Source organism: Cetorhinus maximus, chromosome 14 (genome assembly GCF_964194155.1).
Source record: "Cetorhinus maximus chromosome 14, sCetMax3.hap1.1, whole genome shotgun sequence".
NCBI lineage: Eukaryota > Metazoa > Chordata > Chondrichthyes > Lamniformes > Cetorhinidae > Cetorhinus > Cetorhinus maximus.
In genome coordinates this window covers 245792-273532 of record NC_135892.1, presented here as the reverse complement: position 1 = coordinate 273532, position 27741 = coordinate 245792, and the positions used below count along the sequence as shown (strand labels likewise).

General features: G+C 42.2%; 1 protein-coding gene across 1 annotated transcript in view; it reads right to left on the bottom strand.

Annotated features, from left to right (window-relative positions):
- cfap61 (cilia and flagella associated protein 61) overlaps nt 1-27741 on the bottom strand; it is a 216307-nt gene that overhangs the window by 12434 nt on the left and 176132 nt on the right. Inside the window, exon 24 of the mRNA XM_078557547.1 lies at nt 26057-26262. Coding sequence (XP_078413673.1) covers nt 26057-26262 — 206 coding nt within the window. The remainder of the gene's footprint in view (nt 1-26056; nt 26263-27741) is intronic.

Below are 27741 nucleotides of genomic sequence, written 5' to 3'. Positions count from 1 at the left end.
GTCTCCGGCTTGGGAGGCGATGGCAGAGGTGGTTAGTGTCAACACTGCACACAAGAGGTCGGCCATCTAGTGCAGAAAAAGGATGAATGATCTCATCCGTGCTGCCAGGGTAAGTCAACCATCTCATCACTCTCAACTCTCACACTCACAAACCCATCATACATTCACTGGCATCTCACTCACTGCCAGCTCAACAGACATCACCACTCACTCTCTCACACACACCCTCACATCTTCATCTGGCCTCATCTTCCACTCAGCACACTTGCATGCCTGGCATCCTTCTCATTTGGCCTGGCATGCACCTTGCTCACACTCTCTTCATCCTGTCCTTTATGCAGGACAAGATCTCACACAACTAATGGGAGAGGTCCCAAGCTGGGGGTGGAGAGTTGTGAGTTGGAGCCAGAGAGGGCGTGGACCATTCCTGCGATGACAGTGAGGTCAGCAGCAAGCATCCACGTAAGGATCCTACACCACATCATCCCTCTGTTAATGCCACTCTGAGTCCACAGTTCTGTGTGTAACGCGGATGCCAAGCATTAATCATCTCCGCTTGTCTCCTAGGCACATCTGCCACATCGCCCTCAGGCTAATGTGACCCCAACCCCAGCGCTGAGAGCACCTCAGACGAGGGCCCTGAGGGCAGCACCATTGAAGGCCCATCATGGCGCTCACTCACACCCTCCACCAACGCAGCGACACACACCTCAGTCAAACCAAGGTGTACAGCTGCCTTGGGATCACATTCTGGTGAGCATAGCACACAATCTGTTCCACAGTAGGCGCAGACAAGGACATCTAAGGTCACCAGCACTTGGAGGACTGCTGGAGGCAAGGAATCTGCTGAATATGTGTCAGATGATGAACCTCTGGACTTGGTCCTCAGTCAGTTGCCAGAGCTGCAAAGACAATCACGGGAACATCAGGGAGGGATACCTGGTGCATTCCTCAGATTGCAAAGGATGATGGAGGAGTCCCCCAGCCTTTAGTCTGAGGTGATAGCGCTGGCATGCTGCTGCACCGGGGTCAACACTGGCAGGATGGCGGCCGCCATGGAGACCTTGGTCCAGGACATCAGTCCTGAATTGCTCCGCGAGCTAAACTCCATCACAAAGTTTTTGCGAAGTTGGCATCCTGGATGCACTTGTGGGTGGAGGCTTGTGAGATTGTGCACAGGTCACCTGTGGAGCTCTGGAAGGGGCCACTGCCATAAAAATTGAGCTCACGGTCACTTTCACAACCACTAGCTGTGGATACCCTCCATGACCCCATGGCACCAAATCCAGCAGCAGGTGGCATATGTGACCGACCTGTTCCCTAGACATGTGCAGTCTTCGGTGACACTGGCCCTCAGTATCTGCAGGAATGATAGGCGCTGTATATAGACCCTGGGTCTAGCGAGGTGCCTACGAACAATGGCTCACTGTGGATCTTCAGCTACATGCTTGAAGGTGGTGTTTCACCCATTGGTGAGCCAGGTGCCTCCATCACACTCTTCTCCTTCTTCTCTGCTCCCTGTAAGCTAAGAGGTATACCACTAGATCACCAGGCTCCATGAACCTGATGTTTTCTTCCTGCAAGATCAAAGAGAGAAATGCATGGGTTAGTTATGTGTCCTAAGGATCTCTCTTGGTTAAGTCTCAAGGACCCTTCATGCATACTGGGGAGCGCTGGCCACCACTTGGATGGCCAGTGTGTTGTGCACTTCATGGCTGTTCGAAACCCCACCCACCTCTGCCCCACTCCACTTGACCTATTGGCAGCAGCTTCGACCACTGGACTGCAGGCTGTGCTCTCAGCTCAGGCACAGGCATTCTCCTAACCCACACTGCAGGGCTGAGTTGTTAGCTTGAACCATAGGGATCCTGGTCCAAACCTGAATAAAGACATTGCAAGACTGGTACCTCCACCAGTGACTGCTCCTTGGCCATCTTTCGAAAGGGGATTCTACAACTTGCCCAGTCGGCCATTTGTTCTGCAGCCCCCAAAAACACACATTAGTTTGCAGTCTGCGCTGAGGGGTGGAAAGTTCTGGAGCATTTGGTGGCACATTCATGTTTTTGTGCTGCTTGAGCGGGCAGAAAATCTTCAGAGGCCTGACTCCAAGCAGGTCAATGGAGCTGCAGCTGAAAGGACAAGCTTTTCCAAGTGCGTGGCCGTTTCCCTCACCCTCCCCCTGCCCCACTGCCCGGCATGTGCTTGTGTACTTCCTTCAGTCTGTGCTGCCTCGCTCCCACCTGCCACCTGCACTGAAGCCCTTGTCCCGGCATCACACTGACAGTCAGCCAGGAGAAAGCGACTTGCCCCTTGCCTCTTCCTTGATATCCTGTGAGTGCTGCACAAGGCTGTGTGCACTCAGCTCTTGAAGTTTAGCTCGCCAGGTGCACGCCTTTGAAAGGAAGTGGTAAATCATGCCATTCTGAAGTCACATCGAGGTGGGAGGTAAATTTGATGTGTGGCCACAATGGTGAGATGCAAATGCATTAGAATTAAGTTCCCAGTGTTGGACAGTGGGAAATGCGGCCTGCCATTGACCGGTGGAGGGAACGATCGCAAACTGGTTTCACGACGATGTAAAATCAGTTTTTGACCTTCTCGTCATATTGTCTGCTCACACCCGCCATGATGCCCGCTGACAATGGGAGCAGGCGATTCCGGCCCTTGTTTGATGCCCACCAAGGTGAGTGTATCTCTGCTGGTGGATGGTCCGCTTGACAGGTGCTGGTTCGATTGCTTCTACCTCTGCTGAAGAAGACGAAACAGGCCAACGTGTTATGGATTGGCATGGAAGAAACTGGGGAAGTGGGAACTCCATCTCCATCATCTGGACATGGTAAGGTCACTTCACCCTGTCTTGGATAGATTCGCATCTCACCATCGCCGAATTTATGATGCACTTGCACCTTGACAACGTCATGACTTCTTTTCCATGGGCATTAGAATAGCTAGATAGGGCACTCCACCACCTGAATGAGTCCTTTCTCTGGAGTTGTGAGCTCATTTCTCCTGCAAGAAGACAGCAAGAGAGTTAAGGCCATGGAGCCTTTCTCTACAAGTGATTGTGGTGTAAGCTTTGCCAACAACTCAGTAGTGCTCCATGCACACATATTTTCCATGTTCTGGGGCACTATGTGCCCTCCGGCTGCTCAGCCTCTGGATATGCTGGTCACGACAGAACTGGATGCCTTTCATTTGTGTGTTGCATTGCACTCACCTTGCCGCTCTCAGAAGGCCATTGAAGCACTTGTAGCACTGCACCCAGGTCCTGCTGACAATGTTGCAGTTGCCCACTTTGTGAGCTACCTCCAGCTATGCCTGCTTCATCTGGCTAGCTGGCCTTCTCTTGCTGCTGTCTGGAAATAGAATGCTCTGCTGTGTAGCCATCACCTCTAAAAATACCTCGAAAAATACTGCTGGGCTGCTCTTGCTTGGGAGCCTGATCTGCTGCTGGCTCACGGCTTTCTCTCTCTTACATTCCAAGGTAAATCACCAACCACAATAATAGCTGCCATTTGCCCTTTAAATCGGGCCTGCCACACCCAAGTCTTGCCTCCTCACCACATCTACTGCCCCTAATAGGATGGCAAATGTGCCATTGGTCTTCTAATTGGACATCTCTTTGAAATTGGTGTCAGTCATCAGGAACCGACGTGGAGTGTGGTGTGGACCAGGAAATTGCCCCGATGTGTGGACCAGGAAATTGCCCCGATGTCGAGATCCCGACCTGAATATGAAAATTCAGCTCATTTTCTCATTGCTTGGCTCGACACCAATTTTTGTTTGATTTCGCTCCTTTGATGTATCTTGGTACATTTTTCTACATCAATGGTGCTATATATACGCACGCTGTTGTTGTTGTTATAGTTTTTGCCATCATTTTAAACTGCCAATATCCTTCAGAATGTGAGGAAATCCAGAAAGGATTAACACCATTATCAATACCAGGAGCATGGCAGGGATGTCATTCAGAAATGAGTCTAGCACAGCTGAGAGAAAAGAAGCAACATAATCTATCCCTGAGGAACAAAGCCCCAGGACACTTGAATGTGGCTCTGACCTTACCAAAATTTGACATTTAATTAAAGGTTAGTTGTTCTGTGTATCCTCAGGGCTATGCTAATATCACTGCAGCAAAGCAGCACATTGCTCTGTTAAGATCGCTACAATTAAACAGAAGAGGACTGTGCTTAGTACAATAGCAGTTAATCTAATACTAAAATAGAGCAGTACAAATTAGTACTGGCAGGGGCTGAAAATCTGTGTCCATTTTGGCACACACCCTCCCGTAACTTTGGCAGGGGTTGGAAATTAGGCCGGGATCTGGTGTATCCATGTCTCAGGCTTACAGGAGTACAGCCTGCAAGGACAACCAAACATTTGCATTTTGAGCAAGGGTCAATGAATACCAGCCAAAAGTGAGAACCCTAGATAATCCTCTCCCTAACACAAGGGTATCAAACCAATAGCTGTATTCTATCACTCCAGACACAGCTGACTGAATCAAACTGAACCTCACTACTTTAATCAACTAAGATCTCCATAATATTAGCTTCCAACTAGGATTGAATTTTACTGAGTGAAGATTAAACTGTTCTTAAAATGATGAGATAGCACGGACCATGAAATTCCTGTTGTCTTTTTTCTTTGCTTTAATTCAGCTAAAGTGTTAAGCCTTGCCAAGAGAATGAAATTTGCTGAGAAATATATTTTCTTCATAATAAGCATCCTCATCAATTAGTAATCAATACAACTGGCACATGGCAATAAAGTTCTTTAAACCCACGGTAATGCAGGTAGTTCCTTTAAAAACATACTGTATTTTTCTGAAAGCTACAGATGATCCCTGCTTCCTTGTTATCCATATTTGAGCATTATAACTGTAGAGGGAAACTGGCTTAAAAGCAAAAGTTTGCATTAATCAGGGATTCTGTTCTATTGAACTGGAGGAGGAATTTCCAGGGTTACAGAGTCAAATTTCTTTCCAAGTATCACAGTCTGTATATAAAATAAAGGAAATGCTTTGTACAATGATGATTCTCAAACATTTCAGTGTTTTTCCTTTCTCAAATACCTAAGAAGTTCACTTATTTAAGGATACTTCAATTATGTTAGAGTACAACTGCAGCAAAATTCCAAATATATTATTCTTTAGGCACTTTTTATTTATTTTTTAGTCTTTCACTGGATGTGGGTGGTGCTGGCAGCATTTATTGCCCATCCCTAATTCTCCTTGAGGCAGTCAGGCATCTTCTAGAACTGCTGCAGTCTATATGGTGTGGGTACATCCACAGTGCCGTTAGGGAGTTCCAGGACTTAGAAACAGTGACAGTGAAGGAACAGCGATATAGTTCCAAGTCAGGATGGTGTGTGGCTTGGAGGGAAATTTGCAAGTGGTGGTGTTCCCATGCATCTGCTGCCCTTGTCCTTCTAGGTGGTAGAGGTCATGGGTTTGGAAGGAATTGTCGAAGGAGCCTTGGTCAGTTGCTGCAGTGCATCTTGTAGATTGTACACACTGCTGTCACTGTGCATCGATGCTGGAGGGAGTCAATGTTTAAAGTGGCAGATAGAGTGTCAATCAAGTGGGCTGGTTTGTCCTGGATGGTGTCAAGCTTTCTGAGTGTTGTTGGAGCTGCACTCATCCAGGCAAGTGGAGAGTATTCCATCACACTCCTGACTTGTGTCTTATATATGGTGGACAGGCTTTGGATAGTCAGGAGTGAGTTACTTGCTGCAGAATTCCCAGCCTCTGGCCTGGTCTTGTAGCCACAGTATTTATATAGCTTGTCCAGTTCAGTTTCTGTCAATAGTAACCCCCAGGATGTTGATAATGGGGGATTCAGCAATGGTAATGCCATTGAAAGTCAAGGGGAGATGGTTAGATTTTCTTTCATTGGAGACAGTTATTGCCTGGCAGTTGTGTGGCATGAATATTACTTGTGTTAAGAAATCAATTCATTCTGTGTCCCTGGGTGCTAAATTAGCAGTCTGTGGCTGACAGGCCACAGCAAGGGCACTGATGGAGTAATGGGCGAGAGGAGAAATGTTGTCTTCCTGAGAGTATACAGCAGGTTCATGCTCCATGGATGCAATTCCAGTCCCCTGGGGAAGCACCTTACCAATCTTGGGAATCTGTTAGAGGACAGGTTGCTGGACCACTGTGACACCCTGCAAGCCCCTTTGCATGTTGTAATTCACTGCCTAAATGGCAGCTATCAGGTTGCATAGCTGCAAGGTGACCTTGCATGACATTGTTCTGAGCTTCCTCTGCAGCAGATATTGGGTGGCTGCTGTTTGTACAGCAAAGGAAACTGTGACATTGACCATCCAACGTGCATAATGGTTCGGTCCACAAGTGTGCAGAGTTCAACAGCACTGCCATGCGGGGAAGGATGGAATCCAAGGTCTGCACAAAGTCCTGTCAAGTTGGTGCTGGGCTCCTTCATGCTGCTTGATATTGACCATAGGCTTTCTGGCAGACTTCCCAATTTACCAAGCATTTTATTGTGCATACCCATCATCAGGTTTCCCCATCGAAGTCGTCATCCGAGTCCTGTATGCTGGAGCCTGTGTGCAACCTCACCCTCCAGCGAGCTGGCACCTGCACTATTCTTGTCCCTGTACTGGGAAGCATGAGGTCCATGGTCACACCATCAGAGCTTGCTCACCATGCCAGATAGCATGATGAGGATATGCTGGGAGTGGAGAAGGGGCATAAGACAGGAGGATGCTGTCATCCCCCGTGTTCTATGCAGTTGGTTGCAATGGACTCTGTCACAGCTGGAAACTGCAGGGAATCAATTCCTGTGTAGGATTCAGGAGCTGCGGGTATGGTCATTATACATCTTGTAGCACTGCTGCCAGGTCCTTGAGAGTTGACCTTTTTGGCCACTAGCTCCCATTACCTTCTGAGGATGATCTTTGAGACTTACCTTTCCTCCCCTCTCCACCATGGGATCATGGCATTTCTCCTCATGTCCACCTACACCATTAATGCCTCCAGCACCATATTTATCACTATGGATCCATTTGTCTGCCCTGGTGTTCTGTTTCCAAGAATTTCCATTGCAACAACCTTTTTGCCCAGCTTCCCTTTAAGAGATAGCATGCCTTTAAGAAAGAGCAAGCTGCCTGAACCATGTTGTCAGCAAAAACACTGCTGGGGCCTCCTGCTGAGTGCAGAGCTTGCCGATGGACAGGCAGGGTTCAGCAATGGAGATGCACCAACTCACACCACAATCATTCAGATGAGGTGTGAACACAGATTTTGCGTGTTTTCCGTCTTGATCTGAACAGGCACAGGCATGTCATGAGTGTTGTGCCCAAAAATTGGGGCAAAGGTATTTCTAGCCTATGGGCAGCATTTTCCCGTTGGTGAGCGGGGGGTGGGGCCCACTCACCGATGCGTAAAATGACGTGTGGTGACATCGGGGGTGCATCCCAACGTCACCACACGTCATTTAGATTGTCAGTTCGGCGGGTGCACAGCCAAGTCAGCTGAGCGCCCGCCGAACTTTCAAAGGCTTATTAAGGCCTGTTAAAAACTAATTAACTCAATTTAATGAGCTGCCCGTCCAACCTGAAGGTTGGCGGCAGGTGAAGAGCCCAGGCGGCCTTCGCATTTTTCATGAAACCACGGGCGGCATGAGGTTTCATGAATTGTTTTAAAATCTAATAAAAATTTATACATTTATTCTTTGACATGTCCCAGCTCATGTAATAGTGTCACATGAGGGGGCATGTTTTAAAAGTTTAAAAATCCTTTATTTTAAAGTTTAAGACTGAAACAAATCTCCCTGAGGCACCTCACAGGGACCGCTCAGCGCTTCCAAGCGCATGTCACGATGGGCAGGCCTTAATTGGCCCGCCCATGTAAAATGGTGGCACATCGATTGGGTTTGCGCCCGCCCCTGCACAATGCCCCCCCAACAGGGGGAAATTTCTGGCCTATGATTTTTCTCCATTTGCCAGAATAGCTCGAATGTATGTTGCACCAAATCCTTGAAATGTAAAAATTTTGATTAGTAAACAATACAGTATATAGGCCTTGTACCTCAACTAAATGGTCCATTTGCATTGGCATAACCTTTGTAAATGGCAGGAAATGGCTAAGCAATACATTTTATTACAATTCAATAGACAATGCTGGTAGAGATTTAATTAACATTAATAATCATAATGTTAAAGAAATCTTTATTTAATCAGCTTCTAATCCCTAAAATTATTTATATTTTTAAACTGTTCTGTTTTGAAATGCAGAAACTGTACAATATTAACATTTAGATGATTGAGGAAAATGCAAAAGTAACAATTAGGGCATTAGCACTTGTGAAATCAGAGTATATACGAGTTTGTAAATGACAGAGAAAAGATTAAAAAAAACCAAAATTTCGATCTGAGGGAACTACAAGGCAATTGGATAAAAGCAAAAAACTGCGGATGCTGGAAATCCAAAACAAAAATAAAAATACCTGGAAAAACTCAGCAGGTCTGGCAGCATCTGCGGAGAGGAGCACAGTTAACGTTTTGAGTCCGAATGACCCTTCAACAGAACTAAGTAAAAATAGAGACAATTGGCCTCTGTTGGACCAAAGTCCCATCAGTACATTGGGGTCTTCAGCAAGGATTCAGCCATTAAGGCACGCAAAAGCGAATACTTGGATTAAGTGAGAGCCCAAGAGGGGCATCTATTAATCAATGAGAAAAGAGAACAGAATACCGGGTAGGTTAGCAGCATAAAGAAAATAGCTTGCTTTCGAAAAACAGCTTGCGAAAGAGCAAGATTACATATAAGGCATAAGATATGTAGGGAAAAAGGGAAGGGCAGGAAAAGGGGTCATAATAAGTTGTGAATGCCAGAACAAGTCTTTGGTTTTACCCCATGCGATAGGAATACTCTGAAGCACCAGTACCCAAATTGCCCCTTCAAAGATCTAGGGATTCAAAGATCTCCAATGTAAGTCTCAAGAAAATAGGAAGGCATGTATACATCAATTTCAAGTGAGATAAGAAAATATATTATCATCCTTGACTGCTAATTTTAAGGTGACAGAATTGAAGTTTTCAAAATAATGAAGAGGCAGAGAAAATTGATCTATACAAATTATTCACTATGGCAAAAGTTTCAAATACTAGGATAAGAAGTAATAAATTAGGATGCATAGGGTAGTTAGGATAAACTTTTGTTCTTATCGGCTAAATTACTAAAGAAGGTCACTAAAGTTCAAATAGGTTGAATAGACAACTAGATGTGTTTTTGAAGAGAAATATTCTTGGATATGGTGAGATACAAGGTCGGTGATGAATCAAAAAGGGACCAGCATGTCGGGCTGCACCAGTTCTTAAAAATTCTTGTGTTCTCCATAGAAGATAAAGGAGGGAACAGTGTTCGCCGTGATAAAACATAGCAACCTTTGTGGAAGTCCAAAGGTAGTCACAATGAAGAACCAATTATAATATTTGTAACAGCCTTTATCTGTTCTAGAACCATATCTCAAGGTCATCAAATTAAGAAAAAGTCCCTCAAAATGCATGAGTGTGTGCCAAGTTAACAACATCCTCTCCTAAATTCATCAAGTATTTCAGGTTATTAGGGATGTAAGTGAACTGGTATATGGTGAGCTTGTAGAACAATCTTCAACTGCCTTTTTCAAAGAGGTTGCTAGGAGAAATCTTTGCAACAGTTTGGCAAACAACCTCTATCAACCAATAAACAATATTTCAATTAACAAGCAAAAAAATCCTACTTCTTTGTTGCAATGCAGTCTAAAAGTCCTCATAACTTAGCATTTATAGATTTTCTGGAAAATTGCATCCTTCAATACGAATTGCAGTCCTGGTGATGTATGCTACAGGGCAATAAAATGGTATAGGTGTAACCTGGAGATCAGGAAGTTAAAAAAAAATCTTCTTTCCCTCTCAGTTTACCAGAACAGCATGTTACTGGATTGTACTGTACAGTAAAAATAAAAAAGGGTTTGAGTCTGCATATCATCATACTTCGAGTTGAGTTGGCTTTCAGAAGAAATGAACTGATGATGTATGCTGATTCGGTCCTGCACATTAATTTGATGACATAGCAGAAAATAAATTACCTCCTGTATTTGAGACATCAGAAGTAGTAAAATATAGTATATACACTGTGTAAAGCAATTAGATGAGACTCACAATAATGTAAGATTGGAGTAAACAGTAATGTGACAAAACAGGCACAATTGTGGGTCAATAAATAACATCCATCTATATACAATTGTATCCTCTGCCAATATGTGTGTAGTTATATAAACACTCAGATTTTATATGTCATATCCCAGTATAACTATCTACTTATTTGTAATGTTAAAAAAAACTTACATATAGTATACATTTCCTGCAAGTATTACAGCACTTTCCTGCAATCCATTCTTAGTCACATTTTGTTGACAGTACCTTAATTGTCTGTAAAACTGCATAACCTCCATCTCACAGTAAACGCCAGAGAAGATGTGCTAGTGTACAATAATACAGCAATAACAGTTTTTATGATGGAAATTGGGAATCATTTTTGAAATGGGATTAAAACATCTGTAAACAAAATACAATGTTGGAGGTCAATAGAATCAATGTATTATTGAATGATTGTTTTCTATGATCTTGGTGCTTTTTAATAAAAATATATTGTTAAACTGAAAATATAACCATTCTAACAATATTCAGGTATTTCAAGCATTACATAACAAAAATAAACTAAAATTGGAGCTCATAAGGTTATCAAAACATAATAAACCTAATTACAGCTTATCTAATTCAAGATGGTGCCCAACATCAACCACTTCTGGTCTCATACGTGATTCATGTGCGTCAGTATGAGAAAAAGGTAAAGAAAAAGAGAGCTATTAAAAACAGTGGCACAATTATTAAAAAATACAGAATATGTATGATTTGCTCAATCTTAAATATTTGAAAAATAACTTAAAATTAATAATATTGAATGTAAATTTAGTATGAATTCAAAAATAGATGTGTTGTGATCTATAGAAAAATGCAAAATACAAATTTCCTGCTCATAAAATAAATCAAACAGCTGGGCACTCTTATCATCAGCAAATGCTACATGTAACCATAGCAACATCCTTGCAACGACTGCTTTCAAGCATTCCAGCACTCAACAGTTCAAGAGAAAAAATAAATTTCTTGTGCTACTCAGCTGACCCACAAAAAAGTACATACAAAGCAAATCCAAGTTCTTCCTCCATTTCATTTGAAGACAGCCTTGTACCATTGGCATAAATTGCTCTCAGATACTTTGCCCAAGTGGGAATTATAGGTGCCTTGAGTCCAACAGTATTAGCAAACTGTTCACCCAAGGAGGCTTCAAAACCAAGCATGGCCGTATCCTTATCCAACACGTACACACAGGCACTTTGGAGGGTTTGATGGCTGGTGCTTAAGCATGAGGATCTTGGCCAAATTTCCCCTCCCAAACTGAAGGGTGCTGGGCAAATTATAACAACCTTTCTGCCATCCCAATTAAGATCAACTAACAGTTCAGATTAAGGTTTGAACTGTGATTTTCTTTATTCCCATGGCTCAAGTGATTAGTGGAGCACCTGCTGAGTCTTTTGGGGAGCTTTACACAACACAGTTACAAAATTCCAACTAAATTAAGCACTGCTAAACAAACCTACTAACAAAGTCAATCCTTAATGGCAAACAACCAGAAGCCTCCATTATGCCTTGCTCTTTAAAGGCCAAACAATGAAAACATTATGAACATTTTGATGACAACTAGCCTATCCATTTATTAGGGTAATTACATTTTACTTCACACACAGTACAAAATAAAAACATTCCTACCTTAGACCAAACCTCTACTTAGTCTACACCGTATTGGTGTGAAAATGGGCCATTACCCCACCTTCTCCCACCTTCTCCCCAAAATAGGGTGCCCAACTCAGGGGTAACAATTAATATTCCAGCACAAAATCTTAAATTAACAGGCTTAAAATTACTAGTAACTTTAATTGCAATAACATTAGGAATGATACAATGAAAAGTGTGTTCCATTGTGAATGTCAGATAAATTAAAAATGCAGTACATCTGTACAATGTCTCTCCCTAAAACAAACTTCAAATAAGTATCTGTCACTTTTCTTTAAGACATAACGAACATTATGGTTTGTGATAACCATCAGCAATTAATAATATATCAGTATTTCTGCCCTTCCTTTTGCAAATTATGAATAAAAATACTGTGATGTTTTCATGCCAGGAAAGTAAACATTACACTTCTGGCCCAATTCATCAACAGAGCTTGATTTTGAATTATCTGGTAGTTCACTTTTATCACTAAACAAACAATCTTCATTGCCATTAAGTTTGTTGCAGATGCAGTGAATCCTTGAATAATTTGAGTCAGTTTGGACCTGCTGCCACATGTCTAGCACACTGCAGCATCCAACACAGTCCAGGTTTCACCAGATGTCCTATTGGTGTCAGTTTATCATTGCTCTTGGCGTTCGTTTTGCAAAGAATCCTCGAATGGTTTGTTTCCAATCATATCCATGATGTACCCTGGCTAACATCCTCCTGAATCAATGCCCATCTGAGCCACAAGTTCCACCCGAACCAATATCACCAAAGATTAACTGAGTGTTCTTATTTTCTAGTTGATGGGTCCTTGGTGTATGCAAATTAACTGCTATGTTTGTTTTCACACCTCTTGAATTGTAATTTATTGGGTATGATGTTCTTTGGACTATATAAATGCATATTCTTTCTTTCTTACAGCTATTTGATCATTTCTTCTGGTGATATAGCCAAATCAATATTGCATTGGCAAATAAATTCCCAAGCAATTAACACCAAACTGATCCAAGAAAGCAACCAGAATTAACAGACCACATTTACATAGCAAGGCATCTGGTCTTCAGTGTTCTTAAGTTTGGTCAGACATGTATGTTAGGTGGAATTTCATTTTTGGATAGTGTCTTTTGTTTCAACATCACAAAACCCAGTAGGTTGCCTGCCATCTGCCATGTCAACCGTCAATACAAAGCTAAACCTGTTTTTCACTGTGTTTTCCTAATGAAAATAGTAGAGGCTCCCTTTTCATTGTCTGTAGTATTAGCAGGGATATCATATCTCAGAGGAGTTTTGTCTGCATTGCTCATTTGGCATAACAATGTGGATTGCGCAGTATAATGATATAAAGTTGGTACAGTACCAGTGGCATTTTGTAGTCATCTGGCAAGGGCTGCCTGATTGGTTACGCTTTACAACACTGTACAAAGGTGTGCCTCATAAAACAGCGCACTGATCCTTGCCATGAACTGATCACCAGGGATAGTCTTGTCCAATGCACTTTGATATGCTTTTGTCTAATTATCACTACACAGCTATGTTTTACACTTCTGGCAACGCATGCTCAATTTCTGAATAGATCCCACAGGGTAGATACGCATCTGGTTTGCAAAGGTCTGCACTGGGAGTGCAAATTTGCGAAGCGCAGTCTCACGTTCTCACCTGTGAAATGCATTATATTCCTATCTTCTCCTATAATATGTGTTTCTTCATGCAAGTCAAATTAATAGGCATTGCTACTGTAACTGATGTCGGGTGTGTCCTGTACACAAAAAGCAGGACAAATCCAACCCGGCCAATTACCGCCCCATCAGTCTACTCGCAATCATCAGTAAAGTAATGGAAGGGGTCATCAATAGTGCTATCAAGCAGCACTTGCTTAGCAATGACCTGCTCACGGACGCCCAGTTTGGGTTCCGCCAGGGCCACTCAGCTCCTGACCTCATTACAGCCTTGGTTCAAACACAGGCAAAAGAGCTGAACTCTAGAGGTGAGGTGAGAGTGACTGCGCTTGACAGCAAGGTAGCATTTGACCGAGTGTGGCATCAAGGAGCATTAGCAAAACTGCAGTCAACGGGAATCAGGGGGAAATCTCTCCACTGTTTGGAGTCATACCTAGCACAAAGGAAGATGGTTGTGGTTGTCAGAGGTCAGTCATCTCAGCTCCAGGACATCACTGCTGGAGTTCCTCAGGGTAGTGTCCTCGGTCCAACCATCTTCAGTTGCTTCATCAAAGACCTTCCTTCCATCATAAGGACAGAAGTGGGGATGTTCCCTGATGATTGCACAATATTCAGCACCATTCAAGACTCCTCAGATATTGAAGCAGTCTATGTTCAAATGCAGCAAGACCTGGACAATATCCAGGCTTGGGCTGACAAGTGGCAAGTAACATTCGCACCATACAAGTATCAGGCAATGACTATCTCCAACAATAGTCAGTGGGGGTTACCATTGACCAGAAACTGAACTGGAATAGCCATATGAATACTGTGGCTACAAGAGCAGGTCAGAGGCTAGGAATAGTGCAATGAGTAATCCACCTCCTGACTCCCCAAAGCCTGTCCACCATCTACAACACACGAGTCAGGAGTGTGATGGAATACTCCCCACTTGCCTGGATGAGTGCAGCTCCCACAACAGTCAAGAAGCTTGACACCATCCAGGACAAAGCAGCCTGCTTGATTGGCACCACATCCACAAACATTCACTCCCTCCACCGCCGATGAACAGTAGCTGCAGTGTGTACCATCTACAAGATGCACTGCAGGAATTCACCAAGGCTCCTTCAACAGCTCCTTCCAAACCCATGATCATTACCATCTAGAAGGACAAGGGCAGCAGATAGATGGGAACACCATCACCTAGAAGTTCCCCTCCAAGTCACTCACCATCCCGACTTGGAAATATATCACCGTTCCTTCACTGTCGCTGGGTCAAAATCCTGGAACTCCCTCCCTAACAGCACTGTGGGTGTGCCCACACCACTGGACTGCAGCGGTTCAAAAAGGCAGCTCACCGTCACCTTCTCAAGGGCAACTAGGGATGGGCAATAAATGCTGGCCCAGCCAGCGAAGCCCACATCCCATGAATGAATTAAAAAAAAACTTCTCCATTCTTCTCATAACAATACTACTGGTGTCATTAAAAGTTTCCTGAAATATATTTTTAAATGTTTACTAGTCATCTCCGTAGCTATCTTACTGCTTCATCACCTAAGCCTTTAATCATGTTGATTATGCATTCAGATGGCTGTATTCCAGAACAGTAAATCAAAGAGACCTCTAAAACTACAGAAGTAGAATTTCCATATACAGGCCACACTCAGAGCTTAAATCAATTTAGTTCAAAAAGTGCACAGCCCATGAGTATCAATACACCACAAACACATTTTTGATATTATATATGCAGATGCACAACTTATCAAAAATATTAGTCCTCCTTATTTTTTGAATGGTGTTCGACCTCCACATAACAAGGAGCATATATATTTTTCAAAACAGATCAGTGATAGTTCTGCAGGTCTCAGCACGACTGCCAGTCCATTACGTTTATAACTGACCTCAATATTTTCCGGTGTGTTTTCTTTTGCTATTCATAGGTCATTTTCTAAACAAAGTCAAACAATCTTGGTATACATGTTTCCAAAGTGAGAATATAGAAGTATCTTGAACAGGCCACATGATCTGTCTGGACCCTGGGTCTGCAGCAATAAAACCTGACAATCATAATAGTGCACTACATTTGATCTTAACCTGAAGGCCAAGAAATAATGATACTGATAATATATCCACATCTGTAGGCATGAGTTGGAAAATATCTTCTGTGTAATTTTCTAAATCTATGTTTAATTTTAACATGTTTTCAAAACATTCTCATTGTGTTGATGTTGATTATTCATTGAAAATTAGTATTGGAAACTTCAGCATAGTTGAGGATACCCTGCTCAAAAGCTTTGTTAGGACCAGTAAAAACTTGATAAAAACACAGAAATTGCACAATGAATTAGAAGAAGAAAATATAAACTTTCTCTCTTTGTACACACATGTGTATTCAGCTTTCTTTTCCACACTGAAATTCTTAGAACAATGCAAATCTTTCATGCAATCCTTAATCTCAGTTTTCTTCAGATAGTCCTCTTATTTAAAAAAAACAGCTTCTATCAGATGTCCATTAACTCAGGAGAAAACATGAAGCATATATATGCTAAATGACATTCCACTTAGCTCAGTGCATAAACACCATTACAGTCTACTAAGATGATAAATATGCTGAACTCTGAACCAAAATCCATCATAGGAACAGGAAATGCTGGAAATACAAAGCAAGCCCCATAGCATTTGAACTGAGAGAACACAAATTAATGTTTCAGATACAGACCCTTCATCATGGAGGTCAGTACCTAAAACATTAATCTGTATTTCCTCTTCAGATACCAACTGAGCTGTTGGGTATTTCCAGCACTTTTAGCCTTTATTTTGAGGTATTTTCTAGCATTTCTAGGTTTTTTCTTTCATTGCTATGAGAGAACAATAAGACACCAATACTATCAGCATCTTCTCACTAAAGAGGTATTGTCAAATACTAATAATGGGCTGTCGGTATTGAGGGAAAATGTATTGGCAGGCCATTCAGCATACTTGAATTGTGTCTTATCTTTCAATCATCTTATTTACCTTCAACTTCTCAGTACAGTACTTAAATAGTAACTGGTTTACTTTATAAACAAATACTTTTCTTATAAACATATCCTAGAACTAACATATTCTATAACTACTCAGGCTCATTAAAATACTGATATGTATCTCAGATCTGCACAGAGTATTTGGCAAAAATAAATACAACCAGTACACAAATATTTTATGATATGTCCATTCTTGTATGTGTTCTTTTTGAAATAGCAATAACATTCCCATTTGAACTAATGCTTTTAATGGTTCAAATACTTTTTCAAGCACACATTGTGCATTGGTAAAGTGCAGAGGCATGTGGATAGAGCTGTATTTAATGTGAAGTTAAGTGGATCTAAGTAAGGGTTGCAGCTGTGCTGTAATCTCTTTATATATTAGTTGTTTCTGAGGTAAAAGCAATATAGTAATGAATCACACAAGTCTTTTCAGAAATCTCAGCCATAAAAACTAAATAATAGTGCATTTTTTGAATGAGAAGCCTTCAAAATATGCAACAAAATTAAGAGGCAAGTTGATAAAATCTAACCTGATTTACATCTGGATAAAGGGAAATTATGGAGTTCTATAAAACACTAACAAGTGTTTCACACCACATTTGTGTTTATAACTGTACAAATGTAATGTGAAATTTCTAGTATAGGCCCAGTCAATCGAAAGAGTATCTAGATCTCCCTTAATATTTACAGTGTCACAACTCACTGGGGATAGTGCGCTGCAATATCAAGTCCCACTGCTCCCTGAGCTGCGACAAATGTGAAAAAGTTTGATCAACCCACCTAATTGTTTCATTTAGGGTAACAGAATCCGAGCACCAGGTTTGTAAACTTAATAAGTAAATAACTCTTTATTGAACAAATTGTTTTTAACCAGTGGCAAAAGAAAGAAATATGAACTGCTAATTTCTAACTCAATAACCTAAACTCTATCCCTTCTTAAATCCCTATACACACACACATGCAAGACACATAAGACACACAAAAACATGGATTTTAAGGGTGAGATAAAACAGTTCAATAGCACCAATTCCGGAGTACAGGATTCGATGGGCTGACTTTGATCGATGTCACCCAAATTCCTTTCAGTTCTTTGTTGATGACACAAGGTGGTCTTCTAGCACTTTCAGTCTTTAGTTCACTGATTGAGCACTTGCCTTTCAATGTCTCTAACAGTGATTTTCCCCTTTTCCTCTTGACAGGGGTTTTCAGAGAGAGAGCAGGTTATAGAGATATGAGGAGAAAAAGCCAGCTAGCTATTATTGTAGAATTATTGGAATCTTATACACACAGGAGAGAGAGGTTTTAGGTCTTGTTCCTTTCAGACTAGGAGCTATTCTCTGCTGCACTGCTCTCACACAAACCCTAGTCACCTGGTCAGGAGCCAAATAAAGCATTGTTGCCAGGTAGTTCCCCATTAGAACAGACTCTCCTCGGCACCATCCTGTCTTTCATGGCACACTCTGTTCCAGGACAGCAACATTGTATATATCCCCCACACTGTTCCAGTACACATGTCCTTCAAACTGCAGCCATTGTAATTTTAATCCACAGTCCAATAGAAATAAAAAGATATGTTATTTACATGTCTCCACCCTTAAAAGTGATGAAACGCCATTTCAAAATGCATTTCATCAAAAGGTGTGTGACACATGGACAACAAAACACCAGTCTTACTTCCATTCATCCTTCCTCCCCCTTATACAATCTTATATAATCTTTAGCATTTCTTACCCCTTTAACTTATTTCAGTATTTTACACCCGGGACAATGCATCCGCGATCACATTATCTTTGCCGGCAATGTGAACAATCTTTACATTGAATGGCTGAAACAATAGACTCCATCTAAACAGTCTCACATTTCAAGTTTTAAACTTGTCAATGAACGCCAGCAGATATGGTCAGTGTAGATTAGTGTTCCTTCGTTATCGTGTTGGACATAACTTCAAAGTGTTGAAGAGACAACAACAATGCTAGAGTTTATTTTTCTACTGTAGATTACTTCCTCTTATATTGATTTAGTTTCTTGGAAAAGTACCCCACTGGCTTCTCTATCCCTAATTTATCATCTTGTAGTAGGACTGCACCTATCCCCAAGTCACTAGCATCAATTGCCATTTTAAAAGGTTTGGTAAAGTCAGGGGTGGCCAACACTGATTCATTTATTAAGATTGCCTTCAACTTTTCAAAGGCTGCTTGGCATTCTGCTGACCATACCACTTTTGCATGTGTCCTTAACAAATTGGTGAGAGGTACAGCTATTATGCTGAAGTTAGGCACAAGCTTCCTATAAAACCCACACATTCTCAAAATCTTCATGATTTCTCGTTTAGTTATAAGAATGGGGAATTCTATTAGAACATTCACTTTTGCAATTCTTGGCAACATTTGCCCTTGCCCTATAATGTGACCTAGGTAAGTTACCCTTGCTTTTACAAGTTTGCTTTTGGCCAGATTTATGACTAAGCCATCCAATTGCAATTGCTTAAACAAGTCCTCTAATTGCTTTCCATGTTCTTCCCATGTGTTACTATATATTATGAAATAGTTTAAATAAACCACAGAGTTATATACTTCAGCTACAACTTGATGCATAAGTCTCTAGAATGTAGGTGGGGCATTTTAAACCCAAATGGCATGACTAGACATTGATACAATCCACTTGGTGTAACAAAGGTGGATATTTCTTTAGCCCTTGGTGTTAATGGCACTTGACAAAATCCCTTCAGTAGATCAATTTTAGAAAGAAATGAGGCACTGCCAACTCTATTGATGCAATCTTCTAACCAAGGAATTGGGTACAAATCTCTCCTTGTTGCTGCATTCACTTTCCGGTAGTCTATACAAAATCTAGTTGCTTCATCCGGCTTAGGAACCCGGTCTACCGGCGAACTCCAGCTGCTTTGGCTAGGCTCAATCAATTGATTTTACAGCATATATTGGGTCTCTGTTTCTACCTGAGCTTGTTTCTCTGGCCTCAGCTGGTAAGGATGTTGTTTTATCGGCACTGAGTCTCCTATGTTCACATCATGTCTAGCTAACATAGTACATCGAGGTGTATCCCTACAAATTCCCTTATACTTCCTAAGTAACCTTATTACATCTTCCTGTGGTCCTTCCTCTAAATATGAGAACACAATGTCTAACTATCCCTGTATTTTCATATTGGCTAATCGAACTGTAGGATCCAGGACATTTTCCAGGACATAATCAGCAGTTTGAGTATCAAACAAATAAAGTCTACTGCCTATCATCCACAGACACAGGGGGCTTTAGAAAGATACCATCAGACTCTCAAAACCATGATTAAGACCTATTCTCATGGATACCCAAAGGATTGGGACAAAGGATTAGATTTCTCACTATTTGTTACCAGAAATTCTCAAAATGAACCTACTGGATTTAGTCTATTCGAATTGATCTATGGTCATGAAATAAGAGGCCCATTAAAAGCGATTAAGGAAAAGTTCCTAAAGCAGGAAAAAGTTATTATTGTAGGAGGTTTGCTTTGTGCACTGTCTACTTCTCTCTCTACCTTACTCTTACTGTCTCTGTCATCCTCTATTACTCCTACCACCTGGCATACTTGCTCTTTCCCATCATCTTCCCTGCAATGACGTTGCTTCAACACGTTTATGTGACATAACCGTTTCTTCTTCCTACGCTCAGGAGTATCTATCAGATAAGTCACTTCACTAACTTTCCTAACTACCTTGTAGGGGCCAACGAATTCTTTCAGGCATGTCCTCCTTCTTCCTTAACCGAGGTTTTCCACCCACGGTCGTTGACAGGGCCCTCAACCGTGTCCGGCCCATCTCCCGCGCATCCGCCCTCACGCCTTCTCCTCCCTCCCAGAAACATGATAGGGTCCCCCTTGTCCTCACTTATCACCCCACCAGCCTCCGCATTCAAAGGATCATCCTCCGCCATTTCCGCCAACTCCAGCATGATGTCACCACCAAACACATCTTCCCTTCACCCCACCCCGGCGGCATTCCGTAGGGATCGTTCCCTCCGGGACACCCTGGTCCACTCCTCCATCACCCCCTACTCCTCAACCCCCACCTATGGCACCTCCCCATGCCCACGCAGAAGATGCAACACTTGCCCCTTCACTTCCTCTCCTCACCATCCAAGGGCCCAAACACTCCTTTCAAGTGAAGCAGCATTTCACTTGCATTTCCCCTAACTTAATCTACTGCATTCGTTGCTCCCAATGCGGTTTCTTCTACATTGGAGAGACCAAACGTAAACTGGGCGGCCGCTTTGCAGAACACCTGCGGTCTGTCCGCAAGAAAGACCCAAACCTCCCTGTCGCTTGCCATTTTAACACTCCACCCTGCTCTCTTGCCCACATGTCTGTCCTTGGCTTGCTGCATTGTTCCAGTGAAGCCCAACGCAAACTGGAGGATCAGCACCTCATCTTCCGACTAGGCACTTTACAGCCTTCCGGACTGAATACTGAATTCAACAACTTTAGATCTTGAACTCCCTCCTCCATCCCCACCCCCTTTCCGTTTCTTCCCCCTCCCTTTTGTTTTTCCCAATAATTTATATAGATTTTTCTTTTCCCACCTATTTCCATTATTTTTAAATCTATACCTGTAATGCCCTGTCAGTCTTTCCACCCCACCACCCCTAGAGCTGTACCTTGAGTGTCCCGCCATCCATTCTTAATTAGCACATTCTCTTAGATAATATCACCACCTTCAACACCTCTTTGTTCCTTTGTCTGTGACATCTTTTGATTATCTGCTCCTATCACTGCTTGCTTGTCCCTACAACCACACCCCCCCCAACTTCTCTCCCCCCACCCCCCCCACCTTAAACCAGCTTATATTTCACCCCTCTCCTAATATTACTCAGTTCTGTTGAAGGGTCATGAGGACTCAAAACATCAACTCTTTTATTCTCCGCCGATGCTGCCAGACCTGCTGAGTTTTTCCAGGTAATTCTGTTTTTGTTTTGGATTTCCAGCATCCGCAGTAGTTTTTTGTTTTGAATTCTTTCAGGGGTTCACCCTGTAAAGGCAATAATACCAAGAAAGGATCCTCCTCAGCTTCAGTGTGAGCTGACTGTGCTAACTTGTTTAACTCTGGATCTGCTTTCTGAGCCTCAATTAATGAAGACCTGCCAAAGACTTCCTTTGAATTATCCTCATTCTTAAATAAAGTTTCGTTTACTCTAACGTCTACTCATGGTATTACTTTGACCTCTGGTGATGGACTTTGTTTAGCCATTGCTCTGGTCACCACACACGATGGATAAATACCAGGAATTTGTCCTTGTAACTGCTCCGTCTCTTTAGCCTCTCTCGGATTTTCCATAATTATGGGTGAAGCTTTAACTTTCACTCCTGCCAAATCATTCCCCAGGAGTAAATCAACTCCATCCATGGGTAATTCCTTAACCACTCCTAACCACCGATCCAGACAACAAATCACATTCCAATTGTACTTTGTACAATGGAACCGGGATATACTCTCCACTTATCCCATTTACCAATACTTTGGCTTTCACTGAACTCTCTGGAGGGAAAACTAGGTCCTTCACCAGCAAAAGAGTTTGAGTAGCTCCTGTGTCCCTTAATTTAGTTATGCATTTAGCTGTATCATTTGATGAAAAAGGGGTTATCATTCCTTTAGACGAAAAACCTTTATATCTCTCAAATACCTTATTCACTTCACCTGCATTCACAGCAGTGTTTACCTCTGGACCCTTACTTGTAGTTAAAGCTACAATTTGATCCGTGGCATTTTCTTTTTGAGTTCCCTTTTCAGACTCACTCTTACGAACTTTAATAAGTCCCATGGGCTTCCCTCACAACTTCCAGCATTCTGAACGAATGTGTCCCACTTTATTACAAGAGAAACACTTAGGCCTTCGAGTTTCACCTCCACCCTCAGTACCTCTCTTCCTGATCTGGGGAGGAGATTCCCAGCTATCCATTCTTTACCCTGGCTACTTGCCTTCCTTTCACTCTCCCACTTGCTATCTGTTTCAAATTCATGAGGGTGATGGAAAAAAGGTTTAGTTTTATGGATCAGCTCATAATCGTCAGCCATTGCTGCTGCCTGTCTAGCAGTTGCAACCCTTCGATCTTCAACATTATTACAGAAGGTAGGGAGTTTTTAAATTCTTCCAAGAGAATGGTCTCTCTGAGAACTTCATAGGTAGTTTCAACTCCCAATGCTCATATCCACCTGTCAAAACTACTTTGCTTAACCCTTTCGAGTTCAATGTAAGTTTGTCCAGGCTGTTTCCTTAAATTTCAAAACTTTTGCCTGTATGCTTCAGGGACCAACTCATATGCACTCAAAATGGCTTTTTTCACCACATCATAATCCCTAGAAGCCTCTGACAGTGAAGCATAAATTTCCTGTGCTCTACCTGTCAATTTACTCTGCATGGGCAATGTCCAGTTTTCCTTTGGCCAATTCACCTGTTTCACTATCTTCTTAAATAAAATACAGAATGCTTCAATATCCCTTTCCTCAAACCTTGGAAAAGCTTGTACAAATTTAAACATCTCCCCACTGGGTTCTGACCTGGAAACAAGTCCTGCCTCACCTCCTGGTGTCTCTTTTTTAACTGCCAGCATTCTAAGCTGGAATTCTCTCTCTCTCTTTTTGTCTTTCCTGCCTGTCTAATCTCACCATTTCTAACTCCCTTTGAAATTCTCTCTTTCTTTCCTTTTCCTTTTCTTTCTTTGCCCTTTTTCTGCTGCCTCCAGTTCCAATTTTTTTATTTGCAACTGAATTTGAGCCCATTCTAATGAACCACTCCTTGTAGAACTCGGTCTCTCTGGTATTCCTTCCAGTTTTAAATGCTGTATCTTGGATATATCTTCGATTACCTCTGCCTTCCTAGCTTTGGCAGACAATCCTACTCTTAATTTACTTGCCAATTCAATTAACCTGGCTTTTGGGATCCCTTGTAAAATCGTCAGGGACATATCTTCCACTTGCAGGAAAGTTTTAGCAGTTTCCAGTGCCATCTTACTTTTGATAGTACAAACCTGGTGTTTCCTTTTAACTTTAATTACTTACTAAATCTACACCCAAATTGTTATTGTTTTTTGTTCCAAAATATCCCGGACCCGAGCCCCCAAACGTTATCAGGACTCACTGGGGATAGTGCGCTGCAATATCAAGACCCACTGCTCCCTGAACCATGACAAATGTGAAAATGTTTGATCAACCCACCTAATTGTTTCATTTAGGTTAACAGTATATGAGCACCAGGTTTGTAAACTTAATAAGTAAATAACTCTTTATTGAACAAAAGAAAGAAATATGAACTGCTGATTTCTAACTCTATAACCTCAACTCTACCCCTTCTTAAATCCCTATACACACACACATGCAAGACACAGAAGACACACAAAAACATGGTTTTTAAGGGTGGGATAAAACAGTTCAATAGCACCGATTCCGGAGTACAGAGTTCGATGGGTTGATTTTGATCGATGTCTTCCAAATTCCTTTCAGTTCTTTGTTGATGACACGAGGTGATCTTCCAGCAGTTTTTTCAGTCTTTAGTTCACTGGTTGAGCACTTGCCTTTCAATGTCTCTAACAGTGATTTTTCCCTTTGCTGACATGGGTTTTCAGAGAGATTGAGAGCAGGTCACAGAAATATGAGGAGAAAAATCCAGCTAGTTATTATTGTAGAATTACTGGAATCTTACACACACAGGAGAGAGAAGTTTTAGGTCTTTTTCCTTTCAGACTAGGAGCTATTCTCTGCTGCACTGCTCTCACACAAACCCTGATCACCTGGTCAGGAGCCAATTAAAACGTTGTTGCCAGGCAAGTCCCCATTAGACCAGTCTTTCATGGCACACTCTGTTCCAGGACAGCAACATTGTATATATCCCTCACACTGTTCCAGTAGATATGTCCTTCAAACTGCAGCCATTGTAATTTCAATCCACAGTCCAACAGAAATAAAAATATATGCTCTTTACAATAGCCTCTGTAGTTCAGGATATCAGGTTATATCTTTCTGCCCACTTCCTGCATTTACATTGCTGAAAATGACTCCTTTAGCTGAATGGTAGAAATCATTGACCAACATTTTCATCAGTCAACAATGCCATACAGGTAAAGGAGACAGGCTTGTTTATGCTATGGAGTGCAGCTGATGGAGTGAAATAAGGCAATAATTCCACCAATGGTATCCCAAGGTCTTGCAATAACAATCAGGCCCAGTATACCATTAGAAGCTGACTTAGGATCACATGATTCAGCATTCATAATTACATATCACATGTAATGAAAAACAGTGGAACTGTTATATATGCCTACCATTTGGCATGAACATGGTTTTAGGTTAGTAATTGATAGCTCAGTATGTGTATTCAACCAGATTATTTCCAAAGAGGCATTGATTACACAGATCTGAACTTCCAAGGAAGATAGAGCCCACAACAGAGCAATCTAGCGGGGATGACTTTTGCGACATTTTTCAATAAGCCTTACTCATTTTGGCTGGTTTGATATAACAGGAGTATAAGAAAGTATCTCAGAATATTATCCAACAAAAGCTTCTCAAAAAATTGGTTCTATACTTTCATGCCATTACTGATATTTCTCAAATGGTTACATCATCTGGGCAATATTATTTTAGCTAGGATGAAAATGCTAATGAAACACACATCTCCACATTTCTTGCAATTGTCAATGATGTGCTATAACCAACTGACAGGAAACAATGTAAGAATTGCTTGCCATCGAAAACAAAGCCTCTCACCATTTGGCTGTGTGTGCTTTTTTTGTTGAAGCTTTGAATTATGCTATATTCTCTTCAGTCTCTGGTTCAACTCTATTGACATAAAACATTTACTTCTGTATCAAGTATCCAAAAATAGAATCATTCAGTACCCAATGTCACCTTCTGAATGGCATATGATTTGGGTAAAAACAAATCTAACTTTTGCTGCATTTTTCAAAGGGGCTGATGTCTAATGTATTCAAATCTACTACTTTCACAAAGACACATCCAATGGGTTGAATAGTTCATTCATAGATTGCTGGACATGGCATACAGGTGTAAAATGCTGAGTTTTATCAATTAGTGGCTGAGTGGTCAACAGCCAGGCTAAGATCAAATTGGTTCCAAAAGGTAGGTATAAATAGCAACTCTGTTGTAATTGTGATGTTGTTATGGACATTGGATTATGTGACCTCAAGAAGGTGCTTTATGCAAATAGCTACATGATAAAGGAGTATGGATGGCTCCTATATGTCTGAATTGTGTGCTGGCAGCCCCTGAAGTTTTACTCCACTTTAGAGAAGGATGTTAAGGCAGAGAAAAAAAATACATTTTTAAGGTGTGAATTTGATTGGGTGTCTTATACCCAATATTTATACCCTTATACGTCCTCTGACTTTTGATGACAGGATACAACCCATTTTTATTCATGTTCCTGGACAACAGCCATCACAATTACATGCACATAATCAGACTTTCATGCCATAAGAAAGAATATGCATTATACAGTCACACAATACCTATCTCTACCTTACCTGTACAAATCTGAGATCAGGCCCTCATCAAAGCGAGAACACAAATTATTAAGGAGACGCTCATGCTGTCCATATAAGCACATATAGTTGGATACTGGTAAAGGTGTCAATGATAGACAAGTGATGGATTCTACCATGCTGTATTGATTCAAATGAATTTCAAAGTAGTTCCCAGTATTAACACTTCCTGTGATTATATCACGCCCCTAGAAAAATGAAAGAAAAGAATCAATGCAACCCAACCTTGTTAACTGAATTATATATCAGAAATTAATTTTCTGGAAGACAGGAATGATTTTGTGGCATTAATCATTTTCTTGCCCAGTGGACCAATGCTTGTCTGATCTGAAATGCATCAATGTATGGGGGAACATTTGACATGATAAAAGAATGTGAACAACCTCCCAAAGTAAAGGGCAGTAAAAAAAGATGGCTCCTATATTTCAACTAACATATGTAAATGCACTCGTGTCTAACTTTCTCTTAACCCATCATGTCCCATTTTTGGTTCCATGAGGGTGGATGTAAGTTAAGCCATCAAATTAACGGGGGCCAGTAATACTCACCTTTAAGAAGCAGAATAAGCTCAAAATTAAGCCCTTAATAATTAAAAATAGCTGCTTGGTGATAGCCATTTCCAGAGCTGAATGGAAAACAGTGCTGATTCCTAAAAAAGAACCCAAGAAAGTCCAGTTTTAATGAATAGTTAGTGGCCGGAATTTTCTGCTCCCGTTGGTGGCAAGTGTCATGGCAGGCTTGGTGGGAGGGTGGGGGGGGGGGATAGAATTCGGCAGGAGGGGCAGAAATTGGTTTCATGCCAGCGTGAAATCACAGCGGGATATTCGATGGTGTCTGCCATGGTGGATTGTGAATCCCACTGCAGGTTGGCATGTACACAATTTGCATCCCACTAATGGGATGCAAAGTAAAGTCCAACTAGAATTGTCCCCCCAAGCCCAATATGAAGCTGCGCCAGCAGGAAAACACGCTGGCCCAGAACACGTCCGGACAAGCATGACGGGTAGAAGTCGGGACTTACCGTTAAGGCTTGGCTCAGATCACGGATATCTGAAGAAGACGCCAGTGCCCTATAGCTACTGGACCCTGGAGGAACATGTGCAATGCATGCTGGGTTGATCCTCATGCACATGGCACTGCTACGAAGCAGCTCTCTGAAGGTGGGAGGCCTCTTTGCTGAGGCTTTGGAATTTCACAGACTTCGCCATGGGCTCACACCATCTTCCATGATCTCCATTGTGCTTCGGGCCTGCTTCACAGACTTTGCCATGAGATGGTACAAATGATCGGTGAAGTGGTGGTGGTGGTGGGGCGGGGGGTCTAGGCACGAGTGGCAGAGGAAGGTGTACCAAGGGGTGTGAGTTTAGAAGGGTGTCCAAGGTGACGGGGAAGGTGGTGGTGAGGTTGAAAGGGGGTGGCAGGGGTGGCGGTGAAGGTGTTGTGGGGGGATGAGGTTGGGAGGGGGAAGGAGGGTGTCCATGGGGAGAAGGGAGTACGGTGGGGGGGGGGGGGGGGGGGGGGGGGGGGGTGGAGGGGGGGTAGGGTGTAACAGGGGTGAATGGTGCAAAAGGGGAGGTGAATGTAAGGGGGGAGCAAGGTGCAAGGGAGGAAGTTTGGATGGGGAAAGGTGTCCGGGAAGGAGGGGGGAGTTTGGAGGAGGGGGGAAG